Genomic DNA, 19,599 nt, shown 5'->3' on the forward strand with positions numbered 1-19,599 from the left:
AAAAGCTTTTAAGTCAAGTAAATTGATGCTATATGCTTGTGCAATGAACAGCTAATTAAAATAACAGGAGAAATAAATGTGCCCAATTAGTCACGGACGCCTTAAATAAATTAAAATTAAAATTTAAACCTTAAAGGTTCCCATAAAAATGGTATTTATTAAAGGTACCACGTCAAACACTTCATTCGCAAAAGCTTCAACAAACATTCAAATATCTCAAGCTGCATTTTTATGGGTTTGACTTTCTCATATATGGAGTTTAGTCGATATTAAATTAAAGTCTAAAACCGTGACCTTCCCAATAAGTGTAGCCTTCGAATATGAAACTGCGCCCTGTGCCAAATAGCATTTCAAAGTCCGCCCCTCTGGCCAGAAAGCCAAACGTTTGGATGACTGGCGGCATCTGGAAGCCGCAAGAGTTTCCATCCATATCCATATATTACTCGTGTTTGCCCAGCCATCTTTCATATTTGTTTATCTAGCCCCAATTTGGCTACTGCACTACTGGCAAATTTATGATCAGGGCGTTGCTGCCAAACAGCGCCGAATGGCAAATTGCGGAGTGGCGAAATCAAATGGGAAATGTATTATAAAGAGGCGAGTGTGCCAGATGATAAGCCAGTTCAAATAAATCCCCAAGTCGAGTTTAACTGGAGGCCAAGTTGGTGGGTTGTTCGGCTGGCGAAAAAGGGAGTGCATCCGTGTAAGTGGTGGACAACAAATGTTTTTGGGGCCTGGCGAGATGGAGATTGAGTGCAGCTCCAAGTGACGCCCAACACAGATGCCGCAAATGCGGCCCAAAGATTAATCGCTTAGCAAATTTGCAAATTGTGAAAGTGCGAGTGAGAGGGAAAGGCGGATTTCAGGCGACTGTTTCTCTGTTTTTCCGTTTTTCTGCAAGGCTCACAACTCACAACTAACCACTTGCAACTGCCAACTTCCAAGCTGCTAGCGCAAAGCAACCAACTGCAAACTGCGTTGAATATGGCGGCTAATTGTCCTTGACGACGGTGCATCCCACATGGCATTTTATTTTGTCTCTGGCTGCTGACGCAAATTGCTGCCGGGTATTGGTGCACCGAGAGAAATAGGTTAAAAATACGTCAAAAATAGGCATCAAGGTTATGACCTCAGAGGGATACACCAGTTAAAGCTAAAGGATGGTAGGCAAATCAGAAACTAAAAATATTTGGGCTGATAAATAAATAAGTCATTTCTACTTAGAAACCTTTTATCAAGAATATATTTCTTTACCTATTTAGGTGACATTATTCACTGTGTAATTTTACAGCTGCAGGCTGCAGCGGAAAGTGAAAACTTGAAAAATTGATTATGCAACTGCCGCAAGGACGTTTGTGGCCAAGAGGCTTGCCTGTGTCAGTGCCTGTGCTGCGCCCGCCTCTCTTGGCCTGGCCAAAACGGAGGTCGTCACACACTTGGTCTGATTTTGCAGTCATCACACCTCCCGCCATCAAGCCGCCTTGGTCTTATGTCATTGTCTCTGTTTCCGTCGATCCTCTCCCTCTTTATTATTGCAATTTTGAGGCATGCACCACTATGCACTTGCCTCGGGGGCGTAGCTTGTCGTTGGTTTTTTGCCACTTTTTTAGAGGTTAAGTTGCAAGTAGGAAGCGTTTGTGGAGGCGCATTTTATTTACGGGCACGATGCGGCACCCGCAGGTAAAAATAATAATGAAACGACAGCAAGGTGTGCAGAGCTCTTTTCTTTGTTTTGATTTCTCTGGCTGATGCTACAGCGTTTTAATTAAGTATACGCCGCGTGAACGATGCGCCGACCATATAAGGCGACGCCAGTAGCTGATGCTGCAACTACAGGCGGAAAAATGTTTTCAGCTTTGGTAATATGTTCAGGTTGTTGTATAGTCCTTAATGATTAGTTTTCATGTAAGGAATATACCACATATGCTATGAAGATCAATACAATTTGTACCTTTCTGTACCAGAATTAGATTTTCTTCATACCTATTTGTACCTTAAACTTTAAAAAAATGAAAATTGAATTTGTATTTTCAATTTTATAAGACGTGTGTACTCATGCATTTCGCAGCAGACCTCGCATGACCTCCGGGCAGCCGAGAGGTCATAACTAAAAAGTAAAACTCCATTCAGGCGGTTTAATTACCCCGTCAATCGAACGTGGCCAAATGCCAAGCGAGTCAAGGCAACTCTCCCAGGTGGCCACCCAAAATGCCAGCAAATGAAAAGCCGATTTCGTTGGAAAAAATGCGAGCAGTTTAGGTGACCAAATGGGGCAGTCGTTCGTCCGGTGATTAGCCATATAAGCAGGCCAGTTGCACTTGTTTTTGGTTTTTCTCTGACCATACCACCTGTCTCCTTGACATTTTCCAGGTGACATTGACGATTGCATTGTGACGCCAACAGTTCAGGGACAGTTCACGCCGCTTCCAGAGGCACTCTGCGATGTGATCATGGACCTTACCGCCGAGGGCCAGTCGGCGACCATTGAGCATGTGCGCGGCAAACTGGGCGCCCGATTCCCACACATGACCACGCCGGCCACCGAGGTCATTTACGACTCCCTCGCCCAGCTGATGCAGGAGCAGAAGATCTACCAGACCTCCAAGGGATACTTCATCTTCACACCAGAGTTAGTTTACCTAATGAAATACATATATATTTTGAACGTTATGGTAATACAAATACATTGACCAAATACCAATCCTCTCCAGACGCCGACGAAGTCGCTCGAGGCCGCGCAGCAATCACCACCAGTTGAATGGCAGCCTAGCCTATGGTCACCTGGCGGAGGAGGAGCAGCAGCACGGTGATGATGTGGTTCCCCAGGAGGCACGCACAATGCTGATGTCCAATTCCGAGGCCTTGCACTCTCTCTACGGAGAAATCTCAACGGAGCGGGACGGCGACCTCACCCACCAGTGCATCCAAACGAATCTGGCGGATGTGATCTGTGGCGGTAACTACACACATATCCACGTCAATTAAATCAGCCAGTGTAATCTGCAATCGATCAATAAATTACTAACAGGCAATCCCAATGACAAGATCATCTATCCAAGGGCGGCGAAGCGACGCAGTGCATCGTTTCCGACCCCGCGCAGCTTGGAACGCCGGCACAGTTTGCGGCTCTTTGGCTCTTCGAAGCGCCTGCAACGCTGCGCCTCCACGCGAAGTCTGTCCAAGACCTACGCCCAAACGCTCAACACCACGGACAGCAGCAGCTCGGAATACCAAAGCACAGATTCGTCATCACCCAGTGAGTTGAGGAATCTTAAAAATGAAAAAATGAAGAACCTATCTCAACGGCTTTTTCCCCTTTTAAGAAAAAGGATCTTTGCTCTCACGACTTTTCCGACGCAGCGGTCGAGCCAAACAGCGGCAGATAGAGACCTATTCGGCCCAGTTCCCTCCAGCCGAGTGGTTCAACACCAGAGCCGTTCACCTCCACAGCGTCGGCACCCAAACGGCCGAGCACGTAAGACCTTAGTGACTTAGTAGTAGTGGGCCACACATTTTCAAAGTACTAACGCCTTCCTTATGTTCCATCCACAGGACATGCCCGTTGCTCACACGCTGTCCAACTCGACGTTCTACGACGGCTCAGAGCTGAGCCAGCGCTCCTCGACGTTGCCCCGTCGCCATCGACGCCACATGTCCAGCGAGTCGACGTTTCTGATTTCCTCCAGGGATTGCTCGCCCATCCGCCGCCGATCGCCGGTGTACTGCAGCAGTTCGCTACCTCGTTCCACGCAGTCGATTCCGGCCACCACGGCCAAGACCAATCATTCGTCGCGCTTGAGTCATGGTCACGGAGGATCTGTGACACCGACGCCGCCAAAGACGGCACAGAAGTCGGTGATTGGGAAACACATTTTCGAGAGCTCGCCATCACGATCCGCCACGCTGAAGGCGACGGCGGCCAAGCGCCACACGGACGGACTGATCATTAACAGTTGCCTGGACAACAAGGCCACATACCGGAGCCTGCAAAGCAGTGGTCCCTCGAGCCTCGAGTCCTGCAAGACGACCTCGATGCTCGCCAGCGGTCCATCGAGTATTGACAGCGGCAAGGTGTCCTTTAGCCAAAAGACCAGCGGCCACTCTAGTCTGGACTCGCAATGCTCCACCAACACGGCGGTGATAGCACCACCATCGAGCAGTAACAATGGGAGTTCTCGTTCGATTCTTCTGCTAAACGGTTCTCCACGGGGGACACCACGTCATCAGGCCATGCGGGCACGAGTGGCCGAAGCACAGGCGCAGAGACAAAGAGCCAGTACGCCTAGTCGCATCATGGAGGAAATTTATCCGGCGAGTGGAAGCAATGGTGTTACCACCTCCAACAGCAACAACTCCATCACACTACAGGTTACCACCTCGAATGGCAATCAAAGCATACCCAGCACCAAGATCTTTGTCCAAAACTCACCGGTAAGGAGTGTCATTACCCTGGAGAACGGCAAGATGCTGGAGAACTCCAATGTGTTTATCATCAACAATGAGACGATGACGAACGAGAAGGGAGAGATCATCAAGAAAACCCTGTCCAAGCAGACTTCCGTTGCTCCAGTGGCCACATCCACGCCTGTTAAGCCGGAAACTGTTTCCGAGCAGCCACTTAGTGAAACGGAGGCCAATTCGGAAACCTGCGACTCCATATCCTTCATCAGTGAGTGTTCCCCAGAGAGCACGTGTCCTCCTGAACCGGAGACCCCTGTTTATGATGGAGGAAAGTACGCCAAGAACACCAATAACGATGCCACCATGAACAACAGTCGAAAACTGTGCCTCCAGCTGACCAATGGCATTGCGTACAAGAACAACGTGCTGAAGAATGAATCCCAACCGAATTCGCCTAGTGCGGATGCTCCTCATAAACTGGCAGCACTGGCCAAGCAGGATTTTGAGATTGCCGGCTCGGTGGGCAACCTGCATTTTTACGAGAAGAGTTCGAAGGATGTGGGTGCCTCCCAGAGCAACAACATGATGATGAACAGTAGTACCGACCTCAAGAATCTGTGCTACGAGTCTGTATGTCAGCTGCAGAAGTGCTCTATGAATGGCGATGAACTGGCGCTGGCTCATTTGCTACACAAATCAAGCAATCCACTGGGTAGTGAGCCCAACTTGGCTCTAAAAGATCTGGCGAATGATAAGTCCATTGATAAGGAGGCCATCGATAGACGACTCAGCTTGACCAAGGAATCTTTGGAGCAAGGAATGGGCAGCGTACTGGCCAACGGCGGCGAAGAGCTTTATAACTTTCCCAGTCTGACCGACTTGTCCTTCAACTTCACCTCCTTGGCAGCGAGAAAGATCCTTCAGGGTGTGAGCCTCAACAGCATCGACACCCTGGTGGAACTCAACATGGCAGCAGCGGCGGCGGCGGCAGCGGTGGCAAATAATTCGCAGGAGAAGCAGCAGAACAACCAGCCAGCGACGGCAGGACCAACTGCATCCGTTTGCACCGACTTCGGAATGGTCTAGGCCAGAGAAAAGGCATCTCCTCCTCCCCAACAGAGATCATCGCTGTGGGTTTTTCGGAGCATCTTAGCCTCTTAGCTTCTTAGCTTAATCAAACGACAAGATCTTAGGGTCTAGATAGGAGTTATCTACTGTCCGCATTTGGCAAGAATCTTGTGTAATTTATTACAATTTGATTTCCCCATTCGACGATAGCAGCAATTTGTATGTATCTTTCTTTAGGGTTTTATCGGAAGCAATCTTTAATTTACAGTGCCAAAATACGTTTAGATTAATTTTAATGCTTATTATTTCATATGCCAGTTCGTATTTCGCTTTCAACCAGAGAGACACCGCCAAGCGGCTTCTGTTTAAGCAATCCGATTTATGTAAAAATCCACAAAATCGCTATGTTATCATCCTTACTTTTGTGTACATTATTCAAAATAATTGTTTATACTAACAACGCCCAAAATGCAATCCTATCTATACTGACGCGAACCGCAAGAGAACAGAGATGTACTACGAACCTAGAATTTAGCACTAAAACAGAAATACAATACTTTTGTACAAGGCCTTAATTAGTAAAGTCAGCAATAATACAAAATAAGTTGAATCACTAATAAAAACGATATTAAAGTAAATCTATAATTTCTTTCTGCATTTCATGGGGGTTTCAGAAATTCGAGTTCACCTAGCAACCAAATACCTAAATTATTTAAACTCCCAGCAGATAAATAAAAACGATCAACTGATCATTGGTATTATTTCTTTTCATTTATTGAAATTTTTAAGTCTTTTGCTTTTTCATATACATATTGTTTTGTTTTCATATACTTCGTGTTTGTTATATTCGTATTTAATATTTTAGGTTTTGGGTTTTGGGTAGTTTTGGCTCTATAAATATGAATAATTATAGCTAATTGCTTTAAAATTAATATTCAGGGTATATACACACACACGCGGTATACACGAACTTCATTTTTTAGTTACACAGAGAAAATGTAGGATAAACAAATATATAATATACATAGCGCGCACTTATCGGGGTAGAGTTGTTAGTATATGCTAATCAAACTACATTCGCCAATCGCTTTTTGTAATTCGTAAAGGGATAGATCAAAACGGGTATGGGCATAAAGATGCCCATGGGTAAATTGGTGTTACAGTGTCTGGAGAAGATTAGAGTTATACAATAATACATATGCATATTTAGAGAATAATTTTCATAGATTGTGGGTGTATTATAGTATGTTGATGTATATACAATTAGTTTTAGAAACTTATTTTTAGTGTGTAGATAGTGTAAAACTGACAAATGTTTAATTTATTTACACTAATATTAGCAGAGAACGAAGGAACATTAAGAATTCACTATATACTCGTACGCTGTGTGTGGGTTAGGTGTTGAAGAAAATGGCGTTCGGGTCGTTTCGATTCGGATTATACAGATATTTCATTCAATATGCTATATATATTTAATAATTATCGCTTTGCTCAATAACTAAAATGTACATTAGATGACTTAGACCTCCGTCGACCGTCCGTTCTCATCCGTCCGCGATGCCTTTCGCTCGCGACCCGGTATTCGGCCTGTAAGCGGCTGCGCCTGCGCCTGCGCCTGAGCTTGAGCTTGGGCCTGTGCTTGGGCCTGTGCCTGTGCCTGAGCTTGCATTTGTGCCTGCTGCTGGAGCATTTGCTGCTGCTGCAACATGTAAGCGGCCTGTGACTGCTGCACAAAGTTGGCGTGGGTATACGCCTGCATTCCCGGCGCTGCATATACATTGCTGGGCGCGGCAATCGCTGCCGTTGGCGGCATGTTAAATCGCATCTTGGCTGCTGCAGCTGCATTTGCTGCGGCCGCAATGGCAGCGGCATTTTCCCTCGAAGCGCTGGAGGTTGTAGTGGACTGGAACGAGATGCTCATGCCGCTGTCCAAGGAGCCAACGCTGCCACGACGCTGAGGTTTCTCATTGCCAACTGGAAGGTGATACAAAAACCAGTCAGTAAAGTCTACAGATTCTTTAATCTAAGCAACTACTAAACAATACATGCTTTCTAACAAATTAAAAATCACATTTGAACTTAAGCTTAAGCTCTAAGCGTTTTTGCTACGTATAATGAGGTAAACTCACATTGTTCGTGCATGTCGAGAAGGCTGTTGCTCAGCGCACTGCGCTTCAGCTGTTGCGAGTTATCAGCGGAGTTTGGAGCCTGTTCACCAGCTGCTTGGGATCCTGGCTGATACGGACATGGGCAGACCTCCACATCGGCCACGCCACTGTCACGATTCTCCGCATTGCCAGGTGCTCGATTGCGCGCCGACTTCTGGCGCTCCAGTTCGGCCTCAATGCGCAGCGACTCCATCTCGTCCATCTCGCTAATGGACTCTTTAAGATCCTCGGCAAACTTGCATCGATCGTGTTCGTTGCGGGCGTTAAAGGTGATCAAGATCTTTCCATCCACTTTCTGGGAGAGCTGAATGCAAAACGGATAGTTGGGCATGTCCAGAAGGGTGACAACGGTGCCGCATAGCGGGAAACTGTTGCGGAATGTGTACGTCACAGAGGTCTTCTTTTTGCTAAATATTTTGGTAATGACCAGCAGATCGTTAAACAGGAAGACCTCGCGCTGATGCACACCAGGTCGCTCCTTCTTGTTCACGTCAGGAATCTCGTAGAGTCGGCAATAGCAGACAAGACGACGATGGGGCAGCGCTAGATTTGGTTTCTTGCCCACAATAGTGGCCTGGACCTTCATCACTTGAGTAACGTGGTCGCTGCCGGGTTTAAATTCGTCGGACTTGACACGGTCATAAATGCCCATCAGCATGTCCTTGTCGATGTCGTGACAGTCGTCGATGCCGCGCAGATTTTTGATAAAGTCCTCGACGCGCATGCGACGTTCCGGCTTTAGATTGGGTGTGTGCAGATCCGTGTTCAGCATGATGATGGCAAAAGCCAGGACAAAGATCTTTAAAATAAGAAAACATAAATTAGAGATCGTACCAAATTAAAATTAGCTCTTAGACTCACCGTATCTGATGATCTCAGTCGTCCTACTATATCTGCATTGCATTCACAGTAGCGCTGTGAGAAGATCTCCATGAGCCGCTCAATCTTTTGAGCCTCTCCAGGCATGCGGAAATAGGCCTGGAACTTTCGCAAAGCCACATCCACTTGCCGCCCGGAGAGGTCCAATTCCATGGCAAAGCAACTGAGCACGGCCATGTTAAACTGGTTCTGCAAATTCCCCAGATACTCGCCGATCATTTGCCGGGACAAACCCTTACGGGTGATAAGGAAACGAGCGACGCCCTGCGGAGTATTCTCAAGGAATCCTCGCCTAATCAGATAGGTGATGCCCTTCTCCGGCTTCTTGTTGAACAGATTGAGTCCAACGCGATACTGTCGCTTGCGTATCGTCTCAGACATCTTGTAGTTTTGTGCCACTCCTGCAGCTGCAGCTGCCGCTTGCAATTGCTGCTGCTCGTGTTGCTGCTGCTCATGCTGCTCATACTGAGCGGCACTCGTGTGCGAGGAGATGGCATGGTCATCAGCTGGTGGTATTCCTCCTGCCGCTGTAGCTGCTGCAACGGCGGCCTGCATTTGAGCGGCATAAACACCGGCCCCTCCAGTAACTCCAACTCCTCCACCAGACACCGCTCCCGCTGAATCTGCCGAGTGGGTGGAGAACTGCTGGGAACTATTTAGGGCTGTTCCTCGTTTCCATGTATGCGGTGAGTTACTGCGATCCGAGCCCAAATCGCTGTTTAGGTTGCGTTCCGCTGAGGTAACACTCGAATCCGATCCGGAACTCTGCACGGAGGTCAGACTGCCGTTCTCGGCGGTTTTGCACAGGCCATTCGTCCTCAGCAGCGAAGGAGGTGGCGGTGTCTGGCGCTGCAGCAAAAGAAGCTGTGTCTGCTGCTGTGCCGTAATGGAGCTGGTGCGTTTGGGCACCTCCGGAGGCACCTTCTTGCTGCTGCCACTCCCGCTGCCTCCACTGCCGCTCCCTGTGCTGCCACTGCAGCTGGGCGTGGGCGTGGTGCTGCCGCCCTTGGGTCGCATATAAATCTGGGCCGCCGAATAGTAGGGCGTGTGCGGGGAGTGGCCGCTCGTGTTTACCCACGAGGCATTTAGCGAGGTGTCCGCCGAACTGGCATAGCTTATGTCGTGCGGTGATCCATGGTAACTAGTGTAGTAAGCAGCCCCCTGAGGCAGTGCCTGGGCATTGTAATAATGTGGCTCTGCCGCGTGCAGCAGATTAACATGTGGATGTGAGGCTAGAGCCGATGTGCTGACTGTCGAGCTCGATATGGAGGCGGGAGACGCTCCTGCAAATAGGAAAATGTTAGTCAAATGCTTATAAACGTATTACGATTTTATGCCCTATGGATAATAGTGTTTTGAAACCAGTAACTTCCAAGATAGCACTTCTGAACGGTTTGTTTACACTTTACGTGTAGTTTGAATATATATTATTGGTAATCTCAATTCTAAAAGAAGTTAATCATGATTGCTTTGATAAGATCAAAAAACATTCTTTTGACTATAGACCAAATACCTCTCTTATAAGCTTAACATATCTATTTGTGTTTGATAAAACAAGGTTAAGACGCAATTATTGTTTATTCATGGCGTATTTGACCATAAAGATAATGTTTTTTCTGAATGTTGAAAATATAACATTTAACATTACAGTTAATTGTATACGTACACTTCAAGTCAACGTTGTAAAATTCATTGAGATCGTTTAACTTATATTTATTTTGAAGTCACCTCAAGGGTCAACAGATAAAGTAAACCCAGAACTCAAAGCAAATTCGGCGAATTGTTAAGTATTTAAAACACTTCAAGACAAAATGAACAGCACTGAGGACTGCATTTAAGATTTCATGCGAAACGATTGCCTTTGCATTTAAGTAATATAACCTTTTGAAATCTTAAGGATTAAAATGAAAATCTTTATACGAAACCTTAGGTCTCAATACCTGTATTTAGTCTTTAACTTGCAAAGAAAATAAATGACCTAGCTGATGCAAGTTTCGTCACACTATTTGCTATCCAGGTGGCAGACGTCCCTTATCTTGACTCACCTGACTGACTACGCGGTATGGGACTGCAGTCCAGCTGACGTCGCTCCCGCATGGAAAGCGAGCGCGTTGGTGGCGTCCGGGATAAACCCGGAGAAGCTGCTCCCGCCGGACCCGCCATGATTGTGACACGTGGCTGCTGCTGTTGCTGCTGCTGCTGCTGCTGCTGCGCTTGTTGTTGCTGTTGCTGCTCGGTGAGCTGAGATTCCGTGGCACTCCCGTAGGCAGACGAGGAGGAGGCACCCTCCTCCGCCAAGCCAAGACTACTGGCTGTGACCACCATCCGTCGGCTTAGACGCTTCTCGGCCTTGGCCATCGCCGTGATCGAGGCGAATTTCTTGACCATCATGTAGTGACGGAAGGCGCGCTGAATAGTGACCGCTGCGTTACGGGCTCGCACTCCGCCGTACTTGCGCTCCAGCAGCTCGATCTGTTTCTCGAGCAGATCTTGTGAGAGTTCGTAGCTGTTGGGGGTGATGAGAAAAGATATATCCGATAAGTATTTGGAGGCATCCGGTGTGTTGGAATGGATGGTGCGATGTGTGCTTGCTTGGCTGGAAATTTGCAAATAACTGACAAAAGTCTACGCCGGAGACCGAATGTTTTGTTGCCCCGCCCGATAAGATAGCGCACGAGTATCTTTGAAATACAATTCTCTCTGGCGTCGTCACTGTCGCCCCTCTGGGCTATCGACCTGATTAACATTCGCCTCTCGAGAGGCAATAATATTGCTTATTGCTGTATGCCTCGCGCCACAAGCAATCGTTACTTTCGATCGATACTCCACTCCATCTGCAGACAGTCAAAATTACTCATCACGGCGCTGTAAAGATTGTTTTGAAAACATATTCTGGGACATTCCCCCAATGGCAAACTATCGAGCAACAAGAACTTTCCGAATTAGACATTATGCAGCTGCCTCGACCCACATGAGAAGATGCACTGCAGTAGCACAAATATTTGCAAGGACGTCGCTATCTTGTGACGGCTCCTAATCTAAGATACCACCTGTATATCCAATGATGACTTTTCAAGTCCTCAACGAGCGGGCAAAGTTCAAACTCATTCAGCTGACGAATGGTCAATCCCCCGGAGGCACACTTTTACTTTTTCACAGATAACTAATTAGATAAGCAGACGAGCTTCTGTTGCTAACCCTCAGCTTGATGGATTGTTTAAACAAAAATGGTGAAATGGTTTAATCATGCAATTAATGCCAAAATAAAAACTGTCTCTTTAAGAGGGAGTACATTCATTCCCAAATTCAAATAAAGAAAATTTAAGCACTGAAATCAAATGTAAGCATTGCCGTTCGTTTTTTGTTTGTATACAGTACACATTCTCGAGATAATGAATTTTTAATCATGGCAAATATTTTATAGCTGATAACAACAAAACTGTGAATAAGTTTATTGCTGATTTTCTGCTCATATCTTTGAAAACTGAAAAGTGTACGTCTCCGATTTAATAAATTTAATTTAATTGATTTAGCTTAGTCACTTTTTCTAGAACAAAAAATGTGGGTCTAAAAATAAAGTCATAGATTTGACTTATCTATTCAATAATATTTCTGAAGTCATGCTATAATATTTGGTTACCGTATTAAAAATAGAACCATCTGTTTATCATTATTTTCTACTTTTTCTACTTATAAAGTACACATTTCGATAAAATAGTATTTAAAAAACCTTCTGAATTATCCGCCCAAATTATACTTTTTGATAAGAACGGTTCCCGGAAATCTTCCCTTGTCCCTCCAAATATTTACTATCCGACTGCACATAATTGCTAGCTGAATGCACCCCAAACTGTCAACATCCCCGGAGGAAATACTTACGCCGACTGAGCTCGAGTTCGCTTGAGGACATCTCCGCCGTTCCGGATGGAGTTCTTCTTGTGCATATTCTGTTGCTGCTGCTGCTGTTGCTGGTGCTGCATGATCACGCTGGTGGCTCCTGATCCCAGGCCAGTGCCCACACCACTGCCGGCGATGACCACCGCCCCACCGTGATGGTGGGCATGATGCCCGTGCCCGTGGAGCATGTGGTGATGATGATACTGGCCACCACCCGTCGCCGAGACCTGCATGTAGTGACCTGCGCCGGTCTGATGCAAGTGCTGCTGTTGCTGGAGGTGCTGCTGTTGCTGCTGCTGATGGCACGTGGGATACTGCTGGATTTGGTAGACCATCTGGGGATGCTGTTGCGCAGGATAGTTGATGGCGGCTGAGGAGCTGTGGGCGCCGGGGGCGTAGTGATTCTGCAGGTAAACATAGCCGCCAACACTGCCGCTATCTGTGCAGGTGGAGGCGTTGGCTGATCCCGGCTGTTGCGCTCCAGCCAGCTCATACTGGGTGGAACCACTTCGCTCCAGGCTCTTCTGGGGAAAGCTGCAAGTGGAAAGACGAGGACACTGATTAGAACACAACTTGAATTGAAGTTTTGAATTAAACTAATTTACGTTTTAACAGTCCGTTTCTACCGACAAAACTAAGGCATAAATAATGGCTTTATCAAGCTTCACTATCGAAATTGATAAGCAAACATTCAAAGCACAAGTGCGGCTTTTGAGTCAAGAGTAATCGGTGTTTAATTTAGACATTACACTATAATTGTATTTAGGTATAAATATAAATATATAAAAATATTTCTTGTACATATATTTATATATATTTATATTTATACCGAATAAAACAGTTCTTTCAATATAAATCAACTTATTCTTGAGAGCCACACGAAACTATTCACATCCAAATAGCTTACAAATCAAGGGTAACCTAAAGAAGGTACTTTAATTTCATATCAACATGGCATCTAAGGAATTTCCAGTTTTTATAAATAAACCAAGCCTTAGTTTTTGCTTATCTATGTAGACGATTGGAGAACTTTCGTTTTCTGGGTCAGGCAATGGGTTCCTACCTTTCGCCAATTATAAAACCCGATATGCAAATGATCATGATGAGGAAAATATCACAAAACGTTCAAGATTTATGCACTAGGCGGTGGTGTGGTCTTTCTACAGACACATTGTGACACAGTTATGGACTGAGAGAATCTCAATATCGCCGCTATATCGTTAATTAATACGCGTCCGGCGATCGCTTTACAATGATATTCAAATTGAATTTCGGTCGTTTGCTCGGACGACAGGGGAAGCACTAAAAAAACCAAATCCCGGCGGAAGGGAGCTCTATATAGGTTGTATATAGTCGGCCAAGGTAACGTCCGATCCCGGCGATGCTCGCGTTTGAACTAAACCGAGCATTCGACGACCGCTCGACAAGGTGATCGACGATCCACCAAAGTAGAGGAAGAAGTTAACTGCGCAAGCGCGTCGGCAGCGATACTTCTTGTATATTTGTCTACCCATCTCTTTCTCTACCCATCTCGCTCCCTCCAAAAACGTGTTTCGCATGGCTCATTAAATTAGTGTGTGTGTGCGTGTGGGTGATCATCCTACACATACGTATACGCCGAATCCCACACAAAATGCATCTGTTTTGTGTTGCCCTCGTCGGGTTACCCAAAAAGAACAATTGTACTACCCCTAACTCAAAGAATAGAAATCCTAAGCGTAAAAGGATCCATTATTGAAACGAGACAGCGAAACAGGTAGAGTAAGAAAGAGAGACAGAGAGAGAGTCCCGCCATATGTTGGAAGGAAAGTGAGGGAAGTGATTAGCCCACGATGACAAACATATTGATCGGCACAGGGATCCTCAAAGCTATTGGATTGAAGCAACAATTGGGGAAATAGCTAAGGAAACGTTTGGCAGTGATATCTGAAGGATGTAGAATTTGCGTGGGATGAATTGAAGAAAACTCCAAATTACTAAAGTGAAGTAATAGTTAAAGCAGAGGTACAAGAACATTTGAACTTGTGCTAATCTCCTGATTTACGAAGATTTTTTTTCAGAATATATTGATTTGCGAATATCAGTAACGCATGTATACATTCGATTTGAATTTTGTTTAAGAGATTGAAACAGATTCGTTATGCCATTAAATCATTTATTTCCACAACATGAGGCCACAGAACATTATTTTCCTTTAATCTATTCACCTCAACATTATATTGATTTTCCCTTAGCTTGGAAATCGTAATTCGATTTGCCAGAAAATCCCAGCTAATTCATTATCTACGTATGCAATACGAATGACTACCAGAAATCTTCACGCAGCGGGACCATCCCAGAAGAAGATCGATTGAAAAATTCGAGGGCAGCTGCATATTTGCACCTATAGACGAGAGTTGGACAAAAACAGGATCAGCAGGAAAGCCGAAGGATAACGAAAACACAAAATTGAAAGGGGCATCCTTGTTGCTGCCTATCTCTTCTACACTCTTTTCGCCAGTTTTCCAGCTGCACCTGGCGTGGCTTTGCATGGGTTTCTTTGGGATGTACGTATACATTTTTTCAATTCCTGAAAGGACAACAACGGCAGGTAGTTTTGCCTGCCGAACTGGCTTGTTATTGTAGCCACTTCCCCCTCCCCGCAACCCTCTGATTTTTTAAGAGTCCTGCTTTCGAAAAAGAAAAACATCTGCCACACGTCGCCCTAATTGTTTGCCGTTGCACGTTGCACATGGTGGAGCTAAATTTTCAAGACTGCCCGTCTGTTTGACCATCCCAACAAGTATCTGTGTATCTGTCTGAGTATCTGAATATCTGAGTATCTCGTGTACCCTAGCTCGTATCTTGTATCTCAGCTGGCACTCGCGAGCCAAAACTGCACCGGACTTCCTCCTGTTTTCGTATGCAACAAGTGTCCAAATCGGTTGACGTGACCCAACCGCCGATGGCCTACTCGGCGTAATTATTATTGATTTTACATTAGATTTCTCGGGTTCTCGGGTTTATGTGCATTTTGAAAGGGGGCTTTACGTTTATGGAGTGTGCCACAAGCGGGCCAGACACTTTGGGGTTGGGGGGTTTGAGACTAGAAAAACTACAAACAGACCGCTGCTGCGCCGCATTCAATGTATTTCCATGAATATCAACATCAATATTAAAAGCTTATTAGGCACTCGAATCCCGGATTCGTCGCCGGGCTTGTCCCCTCAGTGGATTGTCGCGCGATCGATTGGCTTCCAATTGAAAACGATCCCTCTCGCTTGCCGAGCCCTTGCTTTGAAGTAAGAAAGCCAGTGGAACACCCAGGATCATCAGGACGACGATGGCGTAGATAATAAGGAAATATTTCAGTTCGAAGGTCGTAAGCTGTTCAACCTTTTGAAGGTTGTGCCGAACAAATAGTTCCATTGTCATTCCTTTTTTTTTAGTTTTTCAGTCTATGAGAGCCAGGTGACAGCCAAAAACTTGTTCAAAATTTAGACAAAAATAAATAAAACTTGACTGGAAAATCATATACTACATTTTATACATTCTATTTATATATCATTTACTGTTTTTGTAATTCTCAGCAATTTTACATGTGGATCGCATGTACTTAATCTTAAGCCTATATGTATGCCACATTTTCTGTTTGCTGACTTGTAGGGGTAGCCTATCTTAGCTTCCACATGAATTTACAGCCCATATTAGACAAGTTTCAAACCCATGATGTTTATTATTTAAGGTTTTTAAAAAACCCTAAGTTCTCAGAACATTTATGTTTGCTTAATTATACTCTACTGGTACCAGTAGCGCCGTCACATAATTAAATCGAATTACATTTCCTTCAAGGAATTCTATAAAAACAAAGACTTAAACGTCCAGTAATAAATATTTACAGTACACTCCGATACCGCGCGTATTAATAAATAATTGAGCGGGTTTATCTCCACCGATACTCGCTGACTGGGCCAAGAATAGTCGGCCCATAAAACAGCAGCAGACCCAAGAACAATGTGGAGGTCCTATAAAGATAACGGATAATAACAAATGGGCGCGATAAGCCCACCACTTGGAACAAATATTTGAACTCGAAAAAAAATGTATTTGGCAGGAAACGGATTACCCAGAATTCGTTGAACAAGAAGCACATTTTTCAAAACCCTAAAACAAAGATGTGCAGATATATTGTAAGCTAATTTATATTGCCTATATAATGCGCACTTCCATCTGTCAATATATGAAATTTGTCAACTAAATTTTTTGAACTGATTTTTAACACTGGGTTTACAAAATATAATATAATATATTTATTTCACATAAATTTTTTATTAAAACCCATAAACGTGGAACAACAAGTGAAAAACAAACAAAATACATATTATATTTTTGCAAATCCCACTTCATCACATTAAAATATTCAAATGGTGATAGCAATAAACCTTTTTACATATCTTTGGTCGTGCATGGTGGGATTAACATGTTTAATTTGCCTTACACATTTTTAATGAATGCATCAAGGTTGCAAACAAAATTTAACTTTTATTTATTATCCCAGAAATCGAACGTAGTTTTTTTAAGTGTCTGCACAGCTGGATTGGGATAGCCCCAAGCTTACCTGACAGCCGTCACATGGTGCGAGGTGTGCGTCTGGGTCTCCTTGTGCCGGGTGGACAGACTGACCACGGTGACGTGCCGCGTTGCGGTGCGCACCACGCGACGCACCCGGCTCCTGCCATCGCCCACAACCACCACAATAGGCGGTGGCCTCTTTTCGCTGTCGCTGCAATATTGCAGGAAGGACTCACTGCCGCCCAGATCCGAGTTGCTCGAATGGATGTGGTGGTGGTGTCCTTGCGAGCGGGACGAGGAGGAGGACAGGGGCGCCGGAACGGGCAGCTGTTGGCGGCGGGATTTGTGGTTGTCACACCTGGACATTGTGGTTTGTGGAATTCTTCATGCGATTCGGAGGGTGAAAGGGGGCAACGGCTCTTACTTTCGCCTTCACCGTCGACATGCAATTGTGTTTTTTATTATTATTATTGGAATTTCCCCTTTGTGTTCGCTTTTTGGCTGGTTACTTTCGGTTATTCATTTGCAAATTGATTTGTTTTCTTGTCGTTTCGTTGCTTTGTTGATTGGGTGTATTAATTTATTTACGAGCGGCTGCGCATCATTCTTTGCCATTTTATCTTTGGTTTAGTTTTGGAATTCCAAGAGTCGCGTCGCGCGGCTACATTCTTTTTGTTTTTTACTTCTATTTCGGTCACAATTCAAAGTCAGCGTTTTAGCCTAAGATAAAGCATTTTGTTTGATAATAATTGCAATTTGTTCACCGTGACACTTCCGTTAGTCAAAACCACATTTGTTCTTCACGTATTGCGTATACGCCCCGTAAAGAGCGAGCGTTTCGAAACGACAACGATTGAGAGTGCCCTTCAAAAAGCGCGCTTGTCATAAAAACAATTCATAGAACACGCTTTATGACTGGCAATTGTCGGGGTTAGAAAGCCAGTTTGACAATATATGAAACTATGAGAAAGAGAGAGAGCGCCAGATCACTTAGAACAATAAGTTTCTCGGGAAACTTACAGACTGTTGTATACCCCAGATAGCCAAAAGTTACCTAAGAATCGTTGTATACACTCTATACCATTTTCGAATTTCGTGTCTTTACATTTAGCTTCATTCAACTGCATTGATTCACCTTTTGTACATGAATCACACGTCAAATACGGATAGTTATGGAATTAATTAAGTTGACATACATATATGGGCTGTCGTTAGATGTCAAAACATTTTAATTGGAAGCAATTTTAAATTCCAACTGAGTCAGCAGTTACTTAATTTGAGGATTTTGTTTAACTAAATCATTAGATAACCACGCTAGATGCAGAAGTTAGATGCATCAATCTCTGAAATTTACTGACAGAAAACCATGTATTGTTTCTTGAACGTACTTGTATGCACCACTTTAAAAAGTAATTTTTGGAACCAACAACCTGAACTATCACACAGCACTTTTTGAGATGAACCCACAGGGTGGCGAATGATACTTGCAAAAACAGAACTGTATTTGTTTATTAAAGCCCCAATGAGAGAGTCGCAGTTTACAGTCTGCAATCGCATTCAATCAACTTTGCGGCTGTTCTGCTTTGTGGGTCAACGTCGATTGCTGATCGTTGCTCGGCGATCGCAAGTAAAAGCCGCCAGTTGTCAACTGCAGACTAGAAGCAGGCTGAAAAAATGAGGAAAAAAGCGAAACAGCAGGCCAGAGAGAGTGGAAGTGGATGTGGAAGCGGGACTGGTGAATAAACAATATTCAAATTGAATATGTCAGACACGCAGACATCGGACATAACAACATCGATTTGGCACCAAGCGCAGACAGTTGCACATACTACGATATATTCCGATATATTCCGACATATTCCACATTGATCCAGACACACTGAAGGCCCCAAAAACGTGCCTTGGGAAAGTGGACCTGGCAGTGTGCCCAAGTTTAGTTTTACTATTTCAGATCACCCACGATCGGATTAGCTGATTAGCAATCTACTGACCTGATCCACTTTGCACACAAAGGCAAAGGCCGCGTGATCATAAATCATATGAGGTTTATTTGCGAAGTGCGTGAGAATTCGCAATGAAAACAATGAATAGAAAGGGAAATACACCCCGCACAGGCATACGTATGAGAGCGTTGTTGTCCCAAGATCAAGATCTCTATATGGTTATAAATATGTATGTATGGAAATCTCGGGCCGTAAACCCCACACTTTCTTAAGAGTGGATTTTTGTTTTTTTAAATATATATTTCGTCGTAAAGTTCAAGAACCTTTTTCGAGAGTCTCAAGAGCTTGAAAACGATCGCGAGACATCTCTGTTACAATTGTGACAACACTTGCCACTGTCTCTGGTTTTTGTGTTTCGTCATATGGAATATATGTACATATACATTCGCACCATATACCATCCATAAGAACCGAACGAACCGAATGAATCGAGTAAAAAGCTGTTCAAACAAACGAATTTCGCTTAATCTCACGACTCGGGCCCAGCCTTGGAACAAGTCATGGAATTATTGGCCAAAACAAGTCGCCTACTGCCAATATGTGTACGGGTGCAAACGCTTCAGGGGAGTTCTCAATCACAATCGCTTAGAATGCTGCTGCTGCCGGGGCCCACTCACAAAGTACAGAAAATA

General features: G+C 44.7%; 3 protein-coding genes across 7 annotated transcripts in view; 1 reads left to right on the plus strand and 2 right to left on the minus strand.

Annotated features, from left to right (window-relative positions):
• LOC120448359 overlaps positions 1-6,107 on the plus strand; it is a 56,195-nt gene extending 50,088 nt beyond the window's left edge. Inside the window, exons 4-8 of the mRNA XM_039630327.2 lie at positions 2,371-2,629; positions 2,712-2,956; positions 3,029-3,256; positions 3,324-3,475; positions 3,553-6,107. Of these exons, the coding sequence (XP_039486261.2) occupies positions 2,371-2,629; positions 2,712-2,956; positions 3,029-3,256; positions 3,324-3,475; positions 3,553-5,487 (2,819 nt within the window). The 3' untranslated portion in view covers positions 5,488-6,107. The remainder of the gene's footprint in view (positions 1-2,370; positions 2,630-2,711; positions 2,957-3,028; positions 3,257-3,323; positions 3,476-3,552) is intronic.
• A 235-nt stretch (positions 6,108-6,342) lies between these two features.
• Positions 6,343-19,599, minus strand: part of LOC120450645 (IQ motif and SEC7 domain-containing protein 1) — a 41,295-nt gene continuing 28,038 nt past the window's right edge. For 2 of the 5 annotated variants that reach the window (XM_039633799.2, XM_039633802.1), the window contains exons 2-6: positions 12,396-12,947; positions 10,562-11,022; positions 8,499-9,799; positions 7,599-8,436; positions 6,343-7,443 (exon numbers count right to left, since the gene is read on the minus strand). In XM_039633799.2, the coding sequence (XP_039489733.1) occupies positions 6,989-7,443; positions 7,599-8,436; positions 8,499-9,799; positions 10,562-11,022; positions 12,396-12,947 (3,607 nt within the window). In that variant the 3' untranslated portion in view covers positions 6,343-6,988. Of the gene's footprint in view, positions 7,444-7,598; positions 8,437-8,498; positions 9,800-10,561; positions 11,023-12,395; positions 12,948-13,476; positions 13,677-17,010; positions 18,012-19,599 lie in introns of those variants that run through there. The other 3 variants (XM_039633800.1, XM_039633801.2, XM_039633803.2) reach the window with 3 other exon arrangements.
• On the minus strand, positions 15,523-15,911 carry LOC120450646. The gene has a single exon (XM_039633804.1). It carries the CDS (start codon positions 15,825-15,827, stop codon positions 15,579-15,581), a length of 249 nt encoding a protein of 82 aa, XP_039489738.1. The 5' UTR covers positions 15,828-15,911; the 3' UTR covers positions 15,523-15,578.

The sequence above is a fragment of the Drosophila santomea genome, chromosome 3L, assembly GCF_016746245.2.
Source record: "Drosophila santomea strain STO CAGO 1482 chromosome 3L, Prin_Dsan_1.1, whole genome shotgun sequence".
Classification (NCBI taxonomy): Eukaryota; Metazoa; Arthropoda; class Insecta; order Diptera; family Drosophilidae; genus Drosophila; species Drosophila santomea.

What these genes read in the sequence shown, in the direction of transcription:
- LOC120450646 (XM_039633804.1), bottom strand. Translation starts at nt 15,827, where the DNA reads ATGACAATGGAACTATTTGTTCGGCACAACCTTCAAAAGGTTGAACAG.